This window comes from Hippopotamus amphibius, chromosome 11 (genome assembly GCF_030028045.1).
Source record: "Hippopotamus amphibius kiboko isolate mHipAmp2 chromosome 11, mHipAmp2.hap2, whole genome shotgun sequence".
Classification (NCBI taxonomy): domain Eukaryota; kingdom Metazoa; phylum Chordata; class Mammalia; order Artiodactyla; family Hippopotamidae; genus Hippopotamus; species Hippopotamus amphibius.
This window is the reverse complement of record NC_080196.1, coordinates 49,431,013-49,451,818: the sequence shown is the minus strand read 5'-3', so window position 1 is coordinate 49,451,818 and position 20,806 is coordinate 49,431,013. Positions and strand designations below refer to the sequence as shown.

General features: G+C 41.2%; 1 protein-coding gene across 2 annotated transcripts in view; it reads right to left on the bottom strand.

The window, feature by feature from the left end:
* Window positions 1–2,128: 2,128 nt before the first annotated feature.
* The window catches only part of LOC130831433 (cyclin-Y-like protein 1), a 39,280-nt gene continuing 20,602 nt past the window's right edge, over window positions 2,129–20,806 (bottom strand). Inside the window, exons 5-10 of one of the 2 annotated variants that reach the window (XM_057699562.1) lie at window positions 15,398–15,433; window positions 13,140–13,191; window positions 12,168–12,287; window positions 7,779–7,945; window positions 4,323–4,485; window positions 2,129–3,200 (exon numbers count right to left, since the gene is read on the bottom strand). In XM_057699562.1, the coding sequence (XP_057555545.1) occupies window positions 3,084–3,200; window positions 4,323–4,485; window positions 7,779–7,945; window positions 12,168–12,287; window positions 13,140–13,191; window positions 15,398–15,433 (655 nt within the window). In that variant the 3' untranslated portion in view covers window positions 2,129–3,083. The remainder of the gene's footprint in view (window positions 3,201–4,322; window positions 4,486–7,778; window positions 7,946–12,167; window positions 12,288–13,139; window positions 13,192–15,397; window positions 15,434–20,806) is intronic. The other variant, XM_057699563.1, reaches the window with a different exon arrangement.

Sequence of the window (20,806 nt, the reverse complement as noted above, 5' to 3'; positions counted from 1 at the left end):
CTATCAGTGATTGGTGATAGATTTTTTTTCCCTTCTGTACTAAATCAGACCATTTCTCCCAATCAACAACTGATCCACAGGGCAAGAATAAGGATGCAGATGCAGAGAATGGACTGGAGGACACGGGGTTGGGGTGGGGTGGGGGGCGAAAGGGAAGCTGGGACGAGGAGAGAGAGTAGCACAGACATATATACACCACCAACTGGAAAAGAGGTAAATAGTGGGAAGTTGCTGTGTAACAAAGGGAGAGCAACTCGATGATGGGTGATGCCTTAGAGGGCCAGGACAGGGAGAGCAGGAGGGAGTTGCGGGACGGGGGGGATATATGTATAAATACAGCTTATTCACTTTGGTGTACCTCAAAAGCTGGTACAAGAGTGTAAAGCAATTATATTCCAATAAAGAGCTTAAAGAAAAAAAAAAACTTATTGAGAACAAAGTTAAAGATCTGACCTTAGGTAGTGAATTCAGGTGGATGAAAACACAGCAATACTATCAGGACTAAGGGAATATTGCTCAAGCGCAGTGGCTAGAGCCTTAAAGAACCTTATAGAGAGTTGGTATATTTCTAACGGAAAGGTAAATAAAATAGCATGTTAAAGCACTATTATGTGGCTTATTTAAAAGTCACCCTCTTTACAGCAACCACAATTCTACTACTTCCTGTTCTTCCATTTTCTTTTCTGTTCCATTGCTTGAAATCCGCAAATAACTCACGTTCTGATTCTACAGTATTCCTGTAATTCCTTTCTCTCCCTATTCTACCTACTTTTACTTCTCCCTGCTTTTCCCTCTTGGCACAAAAACAACTGAAAATGCCATCTAATGCACTCTGCCACTGAGCACTGTAGCCAGCGATTTTCAGTGTTCTACATTATCTTCAGGTTGAAAACAGCATAAGCCAAAGAAATAAATGACTACATCTGAACTAAAGGCAAGGGTCAAAACAACTTATGAATGGTTAGTTTGAAAGTGCTTTAAAGCCAACTATCAGAGCTGACTGAAAATATCCGAGTTAGGCAGAGGTGTAACGTTATGTGAATAGGGAGAAGTGTTACAAACACAGTAGCCAATATATTTTAATTAAAATAGAGTTTATTAGCTTTTCTTTTAATACAAACATGAGGAAGAAAAACCACATAAGTTGTAGCATTCTTTTCAAAAGAAAACTGCAATCAATACTTGAGTTTCCGAGCTCCAAACTCCATAAACAATATTTTTTGAGGTGGTAGATTGTAATATTTTATACACCATTATTTATCATTAGGTCTCTGTCCTTTAAAAATGATGGAACCTGCAGCACTCAATATAATGTGAAGCCTTGCTATAAAGAGAGAAAGTATTTCTGGTCCAGAAATGCTTTGTTTACAGGCAAAATTCCTAGGACTGTATTTGAGAAGATAGGCAGAAAAAGATTTCACATAGTTGAGAACACTAACCTTTCCTTCCTTCCTTCCTTCCTTCCTTCCTTCCTTCCTTCCTTTTTTTATATTTCAAGTTTAGGTGACATCATTACCAATCTCCTAAAAGACTGATTACTGGACTTCCCTGCCTTTTAAAGCCTGAGGTAAGGCTTCCTAAGGTTTATATATTTCCTCTTAAAAATAGCAGAACTTGAAGTGAGACCCCTACAGCCAGGTTATTAACACACAGGATAGAAAAGCTGTTTTACAGCACTTACTTTCCTATCATTACTATGAGGGTCCAATTCCTTTCAATTTATTACTTGTGTATTAACACTGTTGTTCATAATTCTTTTACCAAATCTAGAAGAAGAAAAAAAAAAAAAAACTTAGGTGATCAAGCAGGTTAACAGCCCAGCCTTGCAAAGGATTTTAAACAGAGGAGGGGCAGGTCTATGAAGATATAAAGTATCCCCTGAAGTCTTAGTGCAATTTTAAGCCTCAATACTTGTAGATGTATAAATGCTACAGACTTACAAAACATCATCTGAAAGTTTAATTGAATTTCTTCTAAACTCATTTAAGCTTTGTAAATTTTAAATACTAAGGTCTTAATTTTAGTTTTTTGTTTCGGCCCATTGTTTGCTATCTTCAAGAGGGGCTGAAACAAAAAATTAGAAGCTTAATGTTTAAAATTTACAAAACTAAATGAGTTCAGAAGACATTCAAGTAAACTTTCAAATGATGTTTTGCCAGTCTGTAGCATTTATGCTTCTGCAACAGTGTCCTGCAGTGTCAAGCACACTTATAGTAAAGCTTAAAATTGCACTAAGACTTTTGGGACACCTTTCTATTTTATTACCTGCTTGCTAGTTACTGGACTGCCATGTTGGCTGGAATTAGGAAAATATCCTTTAATACAAGTATTTAACAAAGAGGAAAACCATCAGAAAATGAGAAGCACCATTAGAGTCAAAAAGAAATGCAGCACAGACCCAACAGGAGTAGATAATAACATACTTTCTCTGCTTATGATGCCAAACACGCTAATAATGCTCATAAGTAGTGCTTGCAAAGAATTTGAATGACAAGTGTTATTCAGCAGCTTTTTGGTTTAAATCGATTGCCAATAATGACGAGCAGCTTCAATGATGTAGTAGGGAGGAAGAATCCTTCAAACCGAACAACGCTGCAACAGTCTGTTCCTAAGTGGCTTTATGAGTTGTTAGGAGTCCCATGTTTTAATGGTAATACTGCATTGATTCTAAAGGAATATGCAGCAATATGGGGGAGTGGGGCAAGAAAAGCAGGGAAAATGTCAATGTTATATAGTTAGTGTCTTTAAAGTCTAAAAATTTAAACTGGTAATTAAAAAACGTCACATAGTTCACAGCTATTGGCCCACAGAGTAAGCCAACAACTGTGTGTGGGTTGGGAGCTTTAAGCTTTGGAGTGGTTTTTGTAACTCTGTTTACATCAAAAAGGACAGAAGAGTGTGTTGCATTGACAAGGTCCCGTTCTTTCCTATGAGCATAATCCTCACTGTCCATGAGTCTCTTGAATTCAATGTCTTTCTTTTAGGTGAAAATACTAACTTTGCAGGTTTCTGAACAGGAGAGGTGATATTTCTCCAGTCCTTGTTGCGAGGGGTTTCTGATGTTACAACCCCTCACTTCTTCCTTAAGAGAGGATGGTGTTGGAGTGCTGAATACCGATTAAATGATCAGCACTGAGGGACCTTCTTACAGCAGCACTGCACACGTCTTTGTATTTGTCGTCACACAATCTGGAAATGGCCTAGGAAAGTCACACAGAACACAGATACGATTAGGAGGAAAAAAAAGTTCCAACCTTTAAAAAAAAAGGCATCATTGATAAGCCACACATCGACATTCTTTTAGACAGTTCATAGTTGCTGCTACTTTGGATAGCTGATATCTACACTAACTGCCAATTCCCTAAGGTTATAAGGGCTATGATTAGATTGCTGGGGTAAAGGGGAACTTAAGAGTTATTGAAAAATTGGGTTCCCAAAGATAGGCTCCTAATAGCAGTATCATCTGTTACCTACACGCTTGATCCTTAAACATAATGAACATACACTTGGGCTGAATCAGTGTTTACTCAGCTATTCAACTTCTATTCAATCTTCATCAGTAATTACATACTCTGAGAAAATTTTAATGAGGTAGGTGTGTGCTAAAGGCAGGAGAGGTCTCATGACTGAAGCACTGAAAGGTGCTATTTCACTTGCATGTAAATTATGATAGAAAAGCATCTTACTCTAAAGTACCACCAAGGTACCACAGAGAGTGTCAATTTTAAATGTGTTCATTTCAGTTGTGAATTTTGCTGTATGCCCACCAAAAATCATGAGCCATAAATTACTTCGTCCCATGTACATTACCATTTCCATTAAAAACTTATGTACTTTCTACATCCAGTATCTGAACCCACATTATACCTTCCAAGTATAGGTCTCTCAGGTTAGCCACTGATGCTTTGTCTAACAAACTCATGGGACTGAACTGTGATACACACACACAAACTGCAAGCTGAGTAAAAGACAGCTAAGAGTGCTAAGTAGATTATGTATATACCTATGATTAGGGATAAAACTGTAAGAAATTATTCATGTATGGTTATATGTAAGTGTGGAGGTTCAGATGGAAAACCACTAAGAACAGATTAAATCTAATTGAAATATTCTGAATTATGGTTAAAGAAGAGAGAATATCTATTTTTTTTTTAATAATGTGAGATCCCTGTATAAACCATAGGAAATATGATGCCAGGGTTAATAAGCTCTTCAAACTGTTAATTTAACAGCTTTCCATTTTCCTAATCACTGCTCAATACAATTTGGCCACAGACGCTGGCTCTGGTGGCTGATAGAAAACCCCAGTGAGCACTCCTCACCTCTAGGCTCTGCGCCCGCTCTTTGACGCAAGAAGTGAACAGAAAGCTCAGGTTGTTGTCATCTGCTAAGCAGCAAAGGTCAAAGTAGTACTTGGCATAAACACTGGCAAGAACATTAATATTAAACTGAAGTCGCTCCAGAAGGTGCCTTTCCATCTCATCCCTGGGGGAGGAGAAGACAAAACCAACACAGGACAATTTTAGTCAACTGGGCTATTTTCAAAAGTACCATTCTGAGCTACGAGGATGGCTCTAAATACTGTTTTGAAACAAATAATGGCTACCCAGCTGGATTAATACACTAATGTTCAAACAAGGTACAGCTATTTGTGGTCCTTTCTGCATCCCAGCACTTTGAGTTTGGGACAAGGGGGAAGAGGTTACGGCCCTCTTCTGCTCTCGTGCTGCTGACTTGGGGGCTTATTCTTCGGAGTTCCATGAGTGCAGCTGTAGGATTCATGCTCCACGCTCGCTCACAAGGCCCCGCTATAGTGATCAGATGAAAGGAATGATGTATGCTTGTTTATTCGTTCTGAAGAACTGGCAGACATTTTCACCGGGCGGTAACAGGAAGGGGCTTACTGAAGTAGATACGCGCCAACAAAAGGAGGGGGCACATCACCACGGCAACAAATGGATCCATCGAGAGCCACTGCTATTATCTCTGAGGGGGGAAAACTCTTGAGGCAACAGGATTCATCTCAAATCAATAAACAAATAAGCTACATTCGATGAGAAAGGGAATCCCTTCCCCCTGCTCCAGTGCATGGGGCTGTGTCAAAGGGCCTAATGCAAGTTTCTGTTCACCTTAACCTTACTAGGGTGAGAAGTTGTCACTATGACAGGACAGGATGTACTTTCTAAGCTTTAGAAGGCAGTAAGCTTAAAGATAGCTGTCTTGGCTGGACTAAACCCACTTTATGATATAACCTCTGACAGAGCAGCCCCGGATGCTCAGCCCCGCAGCCCCCTGCCTGGACAGAACGCGCACATGCCCGCAGAGGGCGAATTCAGTGAAGTGGGAAAGCAGAGTGCTGGCAGCAAGCCTTTGCTACATAACCATATACAGCCATTTGCTTGCCAAATGTTTAAGTAAATAAACATAAAATTAGAGTAAATCTTACCATTTTCACAGCAATCACTAAATTTAGAGAGTTAATTGTATAACAATGGTAAACACCCAAACATGAGAGTGGCTTATTTTACAATATATTTGGTCTCTGGGTTTTAAACTGTTAATATCTTATCTATTGGATAAGGCAATAAATGCTTGATGTTCTCCTGTATGGAGAGCAGAGTATGCGCAGAAATGAGGTTTCTCATTTGTTGAACTTTAAACCTAACTGAACCTAATTCCAAAATTAATTTCCTATTCATATGGCCATAAGTCTATAGAAACATAAATCAGTTAATGTTTTGATAATCAGCAATCAGGACTTCATTTACTACAGGAATAAATGCACTTCACTCTCCCTTTTATATTCTCTCCACGAATACATTTTAATTGTCTGGAAATACAGTACTTCATAGGATTAACATGTCTATTAATAGAGCCTTAATCACTGAAGAAAAGCATTATGCCTACAGAATATGCACTTTCTGTGTTTTCTGTTGTTTTTTAAATGGCTAGATGGCTGAAGAGCAGACCATTTACAGGCGCAGCAAATTTTCTGAACAGCAGCTACTAACTTTAACTTAGTCTTTTGAAGGGAAATATACTTTAATAAGACATAAATGTTAGAAAGTTTTAAAGAAAAGCTGTTAGACACCAATTTTTCAATTTAGACTCAAAATGAGACCATTACAAATAGTAGTCAACAGCAGAGCAATGAAACAAATGTGTGTTCAACACTTTGTGGTAATGCTTTCCAATTTCCAAAGATCATCAACAAAAGCAGCCTACTATAAACATAACTCTGGGTGATTCTCCGTTCTACACAGAAAAGCGCTGCTTAAAATGTTTCTTCCTGGAGCTAGACACTGCCACCAAGGCTCCTGGGCTCACATCTATGAACACCCACACATTGCCCTGCATGTTCTCTGATGTTATCATTGGAACCAGAGCGCTGGTCACCTTAGTGGCAGGTTCTCAGAAAATTTCAGCGGCCATCATGGTAGGGTTGGTGTTTATGATTACAAATTTTCCTTCCTTCAAGGGACCAGTTTAAAGACTGATGATGCCGATGGTCAAAGTCACTTTAGTTTTTGCAACTTCCAAAAGTACTTCTATTCATTTCAAAGCCATTATCCGCCATCACACTGTTTACTACGATGGCCACCAGCAATATCCCCATGACTACTTAGTTTACATTATCACCAAAGTGGGCATTTTCACCAAAAGCCACTTTGACAGCTACCATCCCAACAATCCCTGGTCCCTTCACTTGGTCACAAGTTTCCTCGCTTCAGTTTTAAATATGCACTTTGGCAATTCTGAATTATCTAGAGTAAGGTGCAAAGGTACAAAAGCAAACTCTGGCCACTGCCTGCCATGATCTTGATCAGCCTCTTCCGTTCAATATAATCCAGACGTGTCCTTTCACATTTTCCTACACGCCACCCACAAAGACATTGTCACTGTCAAGTGAGCACTTCAAGAGTCTGCTAGAAATACCTCTCTGGCTCATCCTGCCTCCCACCCTTGGGGCCCTTCACCACAGCCAGACTGGAAGCCTGGTGTTTCATGCCCATGTCAGCATGACATCTGTGAGGAGCAGCTGCCTAGTTAACTGAAGGTCCCACAAAGTGCTGCTGAGGTTGCTGAGTGCCCTGGGTGAGGCCCGGGTGATGCTTTCCGGTCTGAGAGATCAGAGTTTCCTAACTCAGCAGACCTACTTCTAAACATGGGCAATACTCCTAAATAGGGGAGGAGACAGGAACACAGGGATCTGAAACCTTTATATGTGGCTATCTGTATATCACGGTTTCCATAACAACAAAACCTCAGGTAAAAAGGAGGGGAAAAAAAAAAAAAAGGAGGAAAAAGACCAGCAAAAGCAAATATACAATGTGTGACTCAGGCTGAAGTTATAACCTCGCAGTAGTCTAGAGCCCTGAGACCTTAACGGTGGCCACTTACTTCACAGGCCAGATGTGTGCCCCTTAAAAATGTTCTGAACCTGGTAGACAACTTTAAGAAAGCCGTGAAGTTATTTACTATACCATGTTGTTCTGTAGTGAGCTTGTAAAATGTCTGGCAAAAACCACTGGAAAAATAATTTCCATTTATCAAGCAGAATATTACAGCAATAACATATCAAGACCTACTAATTAATGATGGGAAATACGAATTGTTATACTATAGCTAGACAGGGAGAAGTCTGTAGTTTTACACCTATTTCAGCTCTTTGCACAATATAACCTTTCTTCAAATGTAACATTTCTTAAAATGTAAACGGTATGGGAGCAAATGAGGTATTGGAAAATAGAAAGTTCACCATAACCTTACAAACTCACATGTCCTCAACGGTAATGTCCTTGAAGACCTGGCAGTCGTCCACATTCCATATAGCCGGATGATCCCAAACGCTGGAGGCAAGAAAAATGGCTCCCAGAACAATTCTTTTCCAGTTATTAGGGCAAAGGTCGATCTCAGCATAAGTTAAAAGTCTTTCTAAGTATACCTGCAAAAAGTAGAGCACTGATCTTTGATTTTAGTTCCATTTAAGTGCTGTGATAAGAATTGGTAGGAATGACAGATTTCATCTGTTTCTGACATGCCTTTTATTCTTAGCTTCTACAGACTTTGCTTGGCCAGCCAAGGCCAGAAGCCAAGTCACAGCTGTAGGTCAGGTATTTCTGTTGGTCTGATATTTCTACTCTGCCCATGTGAATTTCCAACCCAATTTTGGTCACAGGAATGAAAGAACAAAGGGCATTCGAAAGACAGGCATTGTGTTATTACCTTCCCACTTGTAAAGGGCAGCACATACAGCCCAGCATGGATTTCAACTGCTCAGTAAATGCCTGAGTGCCTGCATGTGCAATGTACCTACCATACCTGGTGGTGGTTACACGGCAATTTTACATAACGCTTGAGTATGTAAAACTCTGGTAAGACTGAGCACGTCTTTATCTCCTCATCAGAGTAACTAGTCCTTTTACGGCATGAACGTGAAGATGAAAACTGGTGGTCGAGAGCCTTCCAGTGGCGGCTGTGTGGCACAGCAGGACAGGCAGTACAAAGGGGCTTTATAACTGTCGAGCATTCCCATATTCAATACCTTCTTAAGGAACGCACATGCATACAAAGGATAGTCTTTTTCATATCCTCTATTTTTCACATCTCCATTATCATTTAATAATTCATTTCTGTCTTACATAATCTGCAGCTTATTCAATTCTTTTGGTTTTAAGGTGGAAAGAGCTGCCGGTGTTTGTAACCCTGAGGCCCCTCTAAACCTGCCAGGCAGTTTGTGAGTTAATGTCATGATTTCTTTTCCATGTACCAAATGTCTATTCTACAAAGAAATGGACAAAGTTAACAGTTGGGTAAAGATGAGAGAGGTAAGCTGTGATTTGTGGTGACCTCTGCAGAAGAGTGTATATGCCATTTGACAAAAAGAAAAAATCCAATTTTAAAGAGTATGTTTAACGATCTGAAGGTTATCAGACTGACAGCTCAGATTTGCCAGTGCTCTCCAAACTCAACTGTGTTTTCAAACATGGATATTGAGATTATATGTGTATGTTCTGAGTGAAGTTCTGCTTTCATTCCCCAGAGAACTCAGCACTCTCCAGTACCCTAAGAATGAATCTTCCGAACAAGGTTCAATTCTCTATGGGACTAATTAGAGGCACTTAAAAGGACATTGACAATCTCTCCATTTCCTCTCACCTTTACTGGCAAGCCTGGTATGTGCCCACACTCATTTATACCACTTGCCCTCCTGTCTCAGGGGAAGTGAGATTTCTTTCTTCTCACTAAAGCCAACTCTTCTATGAATGAAGTGGATCCCATCTCACTTCTGCAGAATACTGTTCCCACAATTAACCTCTTTTTGAACAATTTCTCCCTCTCTGTCAGAGATTTCCTCCACTGGGAACACTTACCTGTTCCCAGCCTATGCCCCACGACCCCTAGCATCTGTCCTCAGGAAACGCCCTGACACTGGCTCCTCATCGCCTCCTCTCCTTAGCGCACTGGCGTCCGTCCCCTGCCGCCGTGGCTCTGCTGAAACTACTCTTGCCACGGTCACTGGTGTCTGCACAGGGCTCTTCATCCCAACGCTCCCCAGCCCAGGCCTTCCCTCACAACTGAAAGACACCTCCATTTGAGTTCTCTTGCTCCAATCTGTTGGAGATTCTTGTTGTCTCTACCTTCCCTGGTAACCAGACCACTTTTCTCTTCTCCTGGCTTGGCCAAGAAGTTCGTTTGGGTTTTTGCCTAAGATGTTATGGAAAAACCCAAATCAACTTTTTGGCCAACCCAACATTTGTCACTTCTGACTCGTGTGACTGCTGTTGCCTCCGAACTTCTCTGCCTCCACTCTGACTCTCAACAGACTACAGTCTCTTCTCCCCAAAGCAGGCAGGAGAGCCTCTTAAATTAAGTGTACTTCATGTGCCTGCTTAAGATCTGCCAGAGTTTTCCCATCAAACAAATAACTTCTTGGCGTGACCTGTAAGTTACAAGGCCCTGTGCGGTATGGCATTGTCCTGCGACCTCATCACCTATGTTCTTTCCCTCATTCCCCACTCTGATCACAACAGCCACCTTGCTGTTCCTTGAACACACAGGCCATGTTCCTGTCTCAGAGCCTTGCACTTGTCCCCTCTGCCTGTAATACCGGCAACTCCTGCTCTTCCTCGGTTCGGCCAGGTCCCAGGTTCAAACGTTACCTCTTTAAAGAGGCTCTTTCTGATCTTTCCAGTAAGCCCCTCTAATCACTTTATTCCTTTACCTTGCTTTCTCTTCCTGAGTTTTACAACTACTTGAAATATTCATTTTTAAAAATACTCATTACCAAAGATACTTATACTTTGCTGTATACCTGAAATGAACACTACATTGTAAATCAACTATACTCCAATAAAAATTAAAACAACAACAACAACAAAACTCAAAAAACCGGAGCAGGACTTCCCTGGTGATGCAGTGGTTAAGAATCCACCTGCCAATGCAGGGGACATGGGTTTGATCCCTGGTCTGGGAGGATCCCACCTGCTGCGGGGCAACTGAGCCCATGAGCCACAACTACTAAGCCTGAGCTCTAGAACCCACAAGCCACAACTACAGAGCCCACATGCTGCAACCACTGAAGCCCATGCACCTAGAGCCCGTGCTCCTGCAACATGAGAAGCCACTGCAATGAGAAGCCTGCGCACCACAACAAAGAGGAGCCCCCCGGCTCGCCGCAACGAGAGAAAGCCTGCACACAGCAACAAAGACCCAACGCAGCCAAAAGAATAAATAAAATTTAAAAATTAAAAACAAACACAAAAACTTATGTCTTCCACACTTGCTCCATAAAGGCAAGAATTTTATTCAACTCTTCTCTCCTCCATCCCCAGCACTCAGAATAGGGACAGAGTAGGTATTAGGGGGGATTTATGACACGAGCAACTCCTTGGCAGCAACTAGCACTTGGACCACACTCTCCTTCCTGAACCTCTGCTGGCGTCACTTATGATGCCCTCCTGGGTTTCCTACCACCCTAGCCACTCCTCTGGGGACTTGCCCCTAAGTGCTAACAGTCCCTACAGGTCTTCTACCCACTTTTTATTTTACATTCTTTCTCTGCATTTGAACAGCTCTACCTAATGCCCTCCCTCTAGCTCAGACTCATGATCCCGTCCCATACACTCGAATGATCACTAGACATCGCCACTCTGCTGTCTCACAGGTACGTCACACTCAACATGTCTACAAAGAAATGCCCCTCTTCCAGCCCCAGATGCTCTCCTCCCTGCATTTCCTGGCTCTCCACATGCAAGCGCCACTGCTGCCTCTCTCAAGCATGTGCTAAGCACTCCAAGTGGCTTGTAGCTCCACGGAAAGGCCTGTGTCTGATCCAGTGTCCACGGAGGGGTCTCTTTTCAAAAGGACAAGCCTCCTCTGCTAGATTCTGCCTGGACAGAAGCGGGCAGTGGCCTAACTATTCCTTCCCTCCGGACCACGCAGCTGACTTTCCCGTACAGGTGTGCTATAGGGAGGAGTAAGTAAAACAATCCCAACTACCTCTCACCTGAATATGATTTATTATTCAAATGATCAGATCTTACCGTAGGAATTCAGTATGGATGACACAAAGGTCCTCACGCAACTGCAGTTTAGCAGGCTAACGAGAGTAAAGCCTTTCCAAGTACTGCTGGCACCCTAATCCTGGGCGACTCCACATGCAGGCACAAGAGGACAGCGGGGATGGTTAACACCATCATCCAAGAACAGAGAACTGAGGGCAGCAGTTCTCAGTCAGCTGTACATCAGAACTGTCTAGGTAATACAGCCTGGGACTCAGCTTAGAACTACACGGAGTCCGTTTCTGCGGACTGGGGGACCAGAGGTGTCATCGGCCCCATCCTACCACCACTGCACGCCTCGTCTGTGTGTATGTGTGTGCACTGTGTGTGCATGTGTGCCCTGAGGTGTGCAAGGAGAAACCAGAACTCTCTCCTGCTGCCTTTAACAGCACCTGTTTTGTGATAAGAAGAGCAATGGCAACATTTTAAATCATAATGACTATTAAGCTCAAATGTGTATATTTTACTTTCTTTTGATAGGTTTCTCTTAGTAAAGTTCTGACGATCATTTCAGGAACCTACTTTCATTTTAAAAACAGGACCACCCCTTGTGTACAAGACAGAAATTTCTACAGATGCTTTATGAAAGAAAACGTATCTTACCAAAGTTACTACTGCACACTCAGCAGTTAGTTGTGCAGCACTAAACACAGTGCAAACAAATCTGTAAATGAATTTATGTTCAGGATCATGCTTAAAGTATTCCTCTGGAAGCTTTTCTTGCTAAAAGAAGAAAAAATGCAATATAAGCATCCACTGAAGAAAAATACTTAAAAGTACCCTTAAGGTAGCAGTCTTCACATTTGGGCCCACGTGCCCCTTAAACTAATTTTGGTTGGGTGACATGTCTTGGAGTCTTTTAAATATAAACAATGGGATCCTAAAACACTACAGTGATTTCATACTCACCACCGTTCACTAAAGAAAAACACAGGCGCAACCTCAGAAAATTTACATATTTCCACCTTTCTCCCCACAGAATTCTAACCAAATGTCAACTCTTTTTAGGTTCAAAAGTCTTGCTGATCACCATGGGTCATCATACTTTTCTGCCATCAACTTTGAAAAAAGCACTTCCAGGGTCCTGTAACCATAAGGCTCTAAGAATGCTCTGTCCTATACAGCAGTCACCAGCCACACGTGGCCACAGAGCACCTGAAGATGTGAATTTTAAAACTTTGTCATTTTAATGGGTTTAAAATTTAAGCAGTTTTCTAATTTTCTTCTTAGAGGTCTTACCACATTTGTTAGGTTTATTTACAAATATTTACATTCTTTGATGTTATGGAAAATCATCCTTCAAAAAGATACATGCTCTGTTACTTGGGTATGTTTACTTACCTGCTCACTAATCATACAAAGCACAACTCAGTTCTTATCCGTCACACCCCTTATACAACGTGCCTTTGGTAAAATAACGAGACACAACATGGGGTGGGGAAGAGGACTTCAGAGGAAGATGATGTGGACCTTGAGCTGGAGGGAGTAATTTTCTTCTAGTAACTAATTTCAAAGCAAATCAGCATGAAATAAACAACTATAAGAGAAAAATACTTCAATAAAACTGACACTTACTGTGAGTGGATGTGAGCACTCATCAAAAATATCCAGGGATCTATTTCCATCTCTATAAAATAAGAATATGCATGTAGAAAGTTAACTCAGGAGTTACTATCTTAGTAACACATCTGCTAGGAGTAGAGAGAGGAGTAGAGGAAGCTTAACCTTTGACAAAGTAAACAGTTTTTTACAAATTCTCGTCCTGGATTCTGCCATTAGAAAGGTTTCCTGACCTATTTTTATTCAACACATCAAACTCTGAAATCTTTTCTACAACCACCAGCCAGAGTTGCCTTCACAAGCACTAACCCTCCCGAACAGGCAATGCTAGCAAACCAATATATTTCCATTCCTCTAACCTCACACTGAAATATATCAATACAAGAACATTTTATAAAGCAGTGGTGGTGGGCAATAAAGTCTTCTCACTTCAATGAATGTGAATATGAGATTCAGTTTTTTTCCTCGGTTTCTTTCTCTTTATTTCTTTAAATTATATTCTTACTGTTGTATTTCTTCTTGTCTCTTAAATAGTTTGAGTTAAAAATGTAATTCTTTTTATTTTAAAAGACACCAGGCTTTTTATTTAACATTTCACCACACTAATACACTGTGCTCAAAATTTACACAGCAGTTCTCCAAATGTGGTCTGCAGGGCTCTGGGATCCTCCCCATCCCCTCTTCAGGAGGCCCAAGATGTCAAAACTGTTTTTATAAGAATACTAAGACATTACCTGCCTTTACATTGTTGGACATTTGCTGTGACTGCATAAAAGCAAAAGTGGGTAAAACTGCTGGTTTCTGAGCAGTGGTACCAAACTCAATTAGAAGTCATTCAATTATTCACAGCTACTTGCAGTTAAAAAAAAATCTGCTTTACTTAAGAACACCCCTGATAAAATAATAACAATTAATACTGTTCTTAAACCTTGATCCTTCTTTTTAATATTCTGAGTAAGTGGAAAGTATGCATCAAGCACTTTTACAGACTGAAATACGGTTGTGTGAAGGAAAAGCATTGGTGACTTAGTGCTAAGTCACTTTTTTCATAGAACATCATCTTTATTTGAACCATTTACTTCATAGAACACCATCTTTATTTGAATGTACAACTGACAGTCATTCTTCCAAAAATGAACAAAGTGAGCCTGTTACTTCAAGGAAAATAACGCTAACGTATTTGTTGCTAATGATAAAATTCAAGCCATCAAGCTAAAAATATCAGGATTTTTGGAAAACTTATAACTCCTATTGTGAGCTTGATCTACTGTGAGCTTGACAACTTCTCAATATTTAAAGACTTTTCTGGTAAGACTGGTGGTGATACTACCAAAAGTGAGTTTTTGACACTGTCTAAAGAAATGTGAACCAATACTTTACAAATGACCGATGTATAATAATATAAAATCATGTTCAGGTAAAAGATCCACTCCGTATGCATGACAGTTCAATGGGCATTCATTTAACATAGTATTTACTGCAAGTTCATGGATATGATTTAGAATTCCATTTTAACTAATTTAAGAAACTAGCACATGTGGACTTTTAGCACAGTATCAAAGAATATACCAAATTATCTGAAGGCTTTAAAAATACACCTTTTTCCAACTATATATCTGCATGAGGCTGGATCTTCATATTGTTTCTTCAAAACAGATGACTGAAGACAGAGTCGATGTAAGAATCAGCTGTCTTCTATTAACAATGAGATCCTTTTCTCTCAACTTTTTTGTTGTGGAAAACAGTTTAAAAAATGACCTATGTTAAACCCTGAGGTTCCCAATCAGGGGTGATTTCAGCCCCCAGGGGACTTCTGGCCATGGCTGCAGAGTTCTGGTTGTTGTCATGTGGAGGAAAGAAGAAGGCACTCCTGGCATCTAGTGAGCAGAGGCCAGGTGTGCTGCTAAATACCCTACAAGGCACAGGATGACCCTCCCCGCCCCCAACAAAGCATTATCTAGCTCAAAATTTCCATAGTGCTAAGGAAAACCCTGTTTTAACATACAATGGATGTAAGGTTTTAATTCTCAATTTCAATTTCTAATATAGTAAATATCAATATAACCCACAGAAACAAATACTCTGAGATACCCAGTAACTTAAGAATTCAGAGTCTTGAGATAAAAATAAAAGACTCGCTTCAATATTATAATAAAAGCATTCTACTAATAAAAGCGTACTCCAATAATGTCTATAGTCATCACCTAACACTAAACATGATACCTTGTAAATTAATTAGCTGGAATAACAAGATAGGATTTAAAAGAGCTCACCTGTTCTTTATGTGATAATAGATTGCTAAGGTCACACTGTGGAGGGAAAAAAATATATTGTAATAATTGATTTTTATCATATGAGGCCTGAAGACATTTTGGAAAGGGGCTGGCGGGGAGGGAAGACCTTCCAGATGTCCAGTGGCCCTGACATCCTCTAATTCAGAACAGTACTCCATGGGTGCTTTCCCTCTGGTTTTAGGTTCTTCGGCTTTTAGCGAAATTAGGAGACCCAAACTGCCAGATATGCTGTGAGAAGACGTGTTTTGGTTATTATAATATATAAATTATTACATATTTCCCCTGTCATGTGTCCTTCTACCCACAGAAACTTTCGTCCTGTACAAGCTATATTTATCTATACACATGCTTAGATTCAAGCCATACAGGAGGTGGTGTGTGCGTGTGTGGCTTTTTTGTTAGGCCCTGCATCTCACTTGATTGAGTTCACTATCCACCTGCCCATCCATTTTCCATTATTTCCCTAAAAGTAAATAATAAAAGTGCTCTATACCAAATAAAATGATTTAAAATCACGTTTACCTAAGTATTAGAAATTTTAATAGCAAAATTTTACAGCCACAAAATGGATGCTAGGTCTAGCGACCCTGCAATAAGCAGTGCTAATAATGCAGCATACTACAACACAGTATGTTACCACTGATAGGTATTTCCAAATTACTTAAAATAAAGTCTTAATGAACAGATAGATACAAGTCCTCAGATACTCTTTAAGTTCCTGTATTTCTAAGTTATTCACAGATGTTGTGTATGAGGCAACAAAGGGGTTCTCTGGTTAAGTTATATGTTTCCCTTTGTTCTCAGTGTCTAAAATGAAACTCAAAATAATTGAGGGAAGGCAAATCTGAATTTTATAAGTAGGTCCATAGAATCTTAGCACTTTTATAAAGGCCTGCAACACTGTGAGCATCAAAGATGGATACTTCTCTAGTGCTTCGAAGTTTCATCTTCCAACTGATTTTAAAATCACAGAATTAGAAGTTATATGATGAAAGGACCACTGAACCTTAGATGACATTTAATTAAACAACTCATTTTACAGATAAGGGAACCAAGGCTTAAAACTGGCTTACCCAAGGTCCCACCAATTATCAGAAGCAGTTCTCTTTCTCCTACCCCAAACCAGACAGTGGCTCCCAAGCTCAGCTGCACACTGGGATCACCTGAGAAGCTTTAAAAACTGCCTGGCTTCTGCTTCAAAATGTTCTGATTTCACTGGCACTGGGTATGACTTGTGCATCAGGATTGTTTTTAAAGATCCCCAGGTGGCTGCAATGTGCAGCACAGTTTAGGATGAATGAGTTAGGGTTAAGATCAGAATCACTCGGGATGCTTTTGTCCATAGAATCATGCCTCGCAACATTCCCCCGCTTCTCAAAAAGTGCGTGTAAAGAGAGAGAGACAGACACACAGACACTGTGTCTTGGGGGCCGGGGGGAGGCGGAATTCATGTGTTTAGAGACACAGATCTTGAAAAAGTTGCATAAGTGATTCTAATAAGGCTCACCTACCCCACTGAGGACAACTACCCCACTGAAAACTAATCTCATGATAAAACATTTTCCAAAATCATTCCTAAAAGCCAATTGGCCCTATTAACTAGCTCAGTAAACCTTTATTTCACCAATAATGATTGTGCTGAATGATCATTTTTAAAACTTAATGAGAGCTAATTAAACTTTACTGTACTTCCAAAAATTAGACGAGATTGGAAAAAAAAAGGCATGAAACCTACTTGTCTGAGCAAGGTTAATCTTTAAAGCTACTTTTGAAGTATATACTAGAACATCAGGCTCTTTTGAATTCGAAAGAAGCTGTGACTCTAGCCAAAGTAGTGATTTTCTTTACCCACAGATTTAGTGTCTTGGCTAAATTAAAACATCAGTGCCAAAACTCAGGACTTTAGAGACAGACAGGGCTCCGATTTTGCTGAAACATGATTTGACCACAACTATTATCCTAAGTAAGACAGGAAAGTTGCATTACTATGATTGTGAACTTGCTGTTTTTAACTAGAAGTTACTGATAATTTACATAGCTAAAAAAAGGCTGGCACATTAAATACAAATTACTTATCTTTTTAAGACAGAAAATAAAATGAAGGAGATTAATATTTTCAAATAGCATTTCCCAAACTGTGCTCTGCAAAGTCAACCTTCACATCCTAAGGAGACATTAATGTTCCGGGGACAACACCAAGGGAGTCAGAAAGCTCTGCACCCTGTTTGGTTTTTCCTTCTCTCTCTTAAATAAACTCGAAAGGTTCATCATTAGGGTGTTTTGAAAGTGCATCTCCATTGTGGACCATGAGGTGCTCCCAGAAATTAAGGAACAGTTTGCATCATCATGACACTGTTCATGTCTTAAGTATACACCTGACCACAGCCATGTTTCCAAAACTTCATCTCTTTTATTGTTCTTCTGCTGTGATTGATACGGTGTGTTGGAGACATATTTATAGATATATAAACAAAAATTAAATGTATCTCAAGTTAAAACCTCAGTCGAACAAACTGCATCTACAAAGAAATTAAGCTTGAGAGTGTGTTCCTTAAGACTGGTTTGATATATTTTCCCCCTCTTTCAGCATCAGGAAGGAGAAGTGAAATTTCATCCAGAAATAGTGCAGGAAAAAAAAATGCACAGTGGGATAAATCTGACAAAATCCAATGAAATTTAAATGCAGATTCACTATGGTGCCAGTAGGGGACAAGTGTTCCTCCTTCTAAGAGTAGCTTCCAAAGTAGTATACATTGTTTTAGGACTACAACTCATAAAGAAATAATTTTTTCTAGAACTATCCAATACAAAGTCCCTCTCCTTCTCATTATGTTCAACAAGGTCTTAACAACAGAAATGGGGGGGGCGGAGTCAAGATGGCAGCATGGGAAGACGCAGAGATCGCGTCTCCCCACAAATAAGTTACCGGAGGCCAGAGGGGGACCTGAGGCCCAAGCAGACTGCAGGAACCCCGCAGCAACTGGGTAGGACCTGGGGGAAGTCAGGGGGGTGGGGAAGGGGAAGCCTGACCGGACCAGCACCCCTGGGGGGTGGCTGGGGGAGGGGAGAGGTTCCTTCCTGGAGGGACTGCTGGGGGCTGGGGAGATCGGGGAAACCGCAATTGGGTTTCTCCCACCCAGGAGGCTGGAGGGCCTGCTGAGCTCCCTGGCTTGGGGCCCTGCTGGGCTCCCCAGAGGGGTCCTCCACCCTCCAAGGCCCCCTCCGGGCTGCCTGGGTCCTGGGGGGTGTGGAAGGAGGGAGGAGGGGCGAGGAGGTGGAGAGGCAGACAGGAGGGGGTGGGAGCTTTGAGATTGGGGGACAGGGGAGGCTGGAGGGCGTTTTGCCTGCTCTCTTGGCCAGGGAGGCCAACTGGGCTCCCGGGCCTGGTCCTCCATTCTCCAGGGCCCCCTCCAGCTGCTTAGAACCTAGGAGAGTGGGGGCCGGGGGAGAGGAAGAGAGGCAGACAGGGACCCTACCAGACTGGGAGATCTGGGGAAGTGCACAGGTGTTACCCTAGCCCAGTTGGCCCTGGGAAGCCTGTTGGGCATCAGAGTCTGGTCTCCTGCCTTTCAGTGCCCCCTGCAGCTGTAAGGGTTCTAGGGGAATGGGGGGGGGGGGGTGGGACATAAGAGAACCCAAGGGGGAGGGGCCCTCCGAGACTGGAGGACTGGGGGAGGTGCTTGCATCTCTCCCACCAACTTGGGCCCAGGGAGCCCGCTGGGTACCTTGACCTGGTCCTTTGCTCCCAGGACCAGAGGCATTTCCGGACCCCTTTACCTCACTGGACCTAAGCCCCATTCCCCACCATGCCCAGGGCCTTCTCTAAGGGGAGGATCGGCCCACTGCCTAACATCCCCCCCCACCCCCACCCTTGTCTAAGCCCTGTCCCCACAGCCAAGGCCTTTTCTGGCTTTTTTTTTTCTTTTTCTTTGTTCATTTTCTTTTTTTTTTCTTCCCACCCCCTCACTTAGGATATTGCAATTGTTTTACGATCCAGTTGTTGCTCCATCATTTTTTTCCTAACACATCTGTTAGTTTCCTACTATTGTATTTTTTAGCTTGCTATTGTTCTCCTGTTCTCCTACCTTCTTTTTTTTTTTCTTCGTTTTCCCTGCTCCACACAGCTTGTGGGATCTTGATACACAAGCCCAGTGTCAGGCCTGTGCTCCTGAGGTGGGAGCTCTGGGTCCAAAACATTGGACTAACAGGGAAACCCACTTCCCAGGAACTATCCTTTACCGTGAGGTCTCCCAGAGGTTCTCAACTTAACACCAAGACCCAGCAGGAACACAATTCCACCCATCCAAAGTGGGGGGAAAGTGAGACGACAAAACAATATGCCACAGATGAAGGAACAAGGTAAAAATACACAAGAACAAATAAATGAAGAGGAAATAGGAAAATTGCCTGAAAAAGAATTCAGATTTATGATAGTAAAGGTGATCCAAAATCTCGATGACAAAATAGAGAAAATACAAGAAACAGTTAAAAAGGAATCAGAAGAACTAAAGAGCAAACAAACAGTACTAGATAAACAAAATAACCGAAATTAAAAATACTCTAGGCGGTATAACCAGCAGAATAACTGAGGTAGAACGAATAAGTGAATTAGAGGATAGAATGGGGGAAATAACTGCCACAGAACACAAAAAAGAAAAAAGAATAAAAAGAATGGAAGACAGTCCAGAGACCTTGGTGACAACATTAGGCTCACCAACATTCGAATCATAGGCATCCCAGAAGAAGAAGAAAAAAAGAAAGGGTCTGAGAAAATATTTGAAGAGGTTATAGTGGAAAACTTCCCCAACATGGGAAAGGAAATAATTAATCAAGTCCAAGAAGCACAGAGAGTCCTATACAGAATAAATCAAGGAGAAATACACCAAGGCATGTATTAATCAAACTAACAAAAACTAAACACAAAGAAAAAACATTAAAAGCAGCAAGAGAAAAGCAACAAATAACATATAAGGGAAAACCCATAAGGATAACAGCTGACCTCTCTACAGAAACTCTGCAGGCCAGAAGGGAATGGCAGGATATACTGAAAATCCTGAAGGAGAGAAACCTACAGCCAAGAATACTCTACCCAGCAAGAATCTCATTCAGATTCGAGGGAGACATCAAAAGCTTTCCAGACAAGCAAAAGTTAAGAGAATTCAGCACCACCAAACCAGCCTTACAACAAGTGCTAAAGGGACTTCTCTAAGTAGGAAACACAAGAGAAGGAACACACCTACAAAAACAAACCCAAAACAATTAAGAAAATGGTAATTGGAACACACATGTCAACAAGCATCTTAAATGTAAGTGGATTAAATGCTCCAACCAAAAGACACAGACTGGCTGAATGGATACAAAAACAAGACCCTTCTATATGCTGCCTAC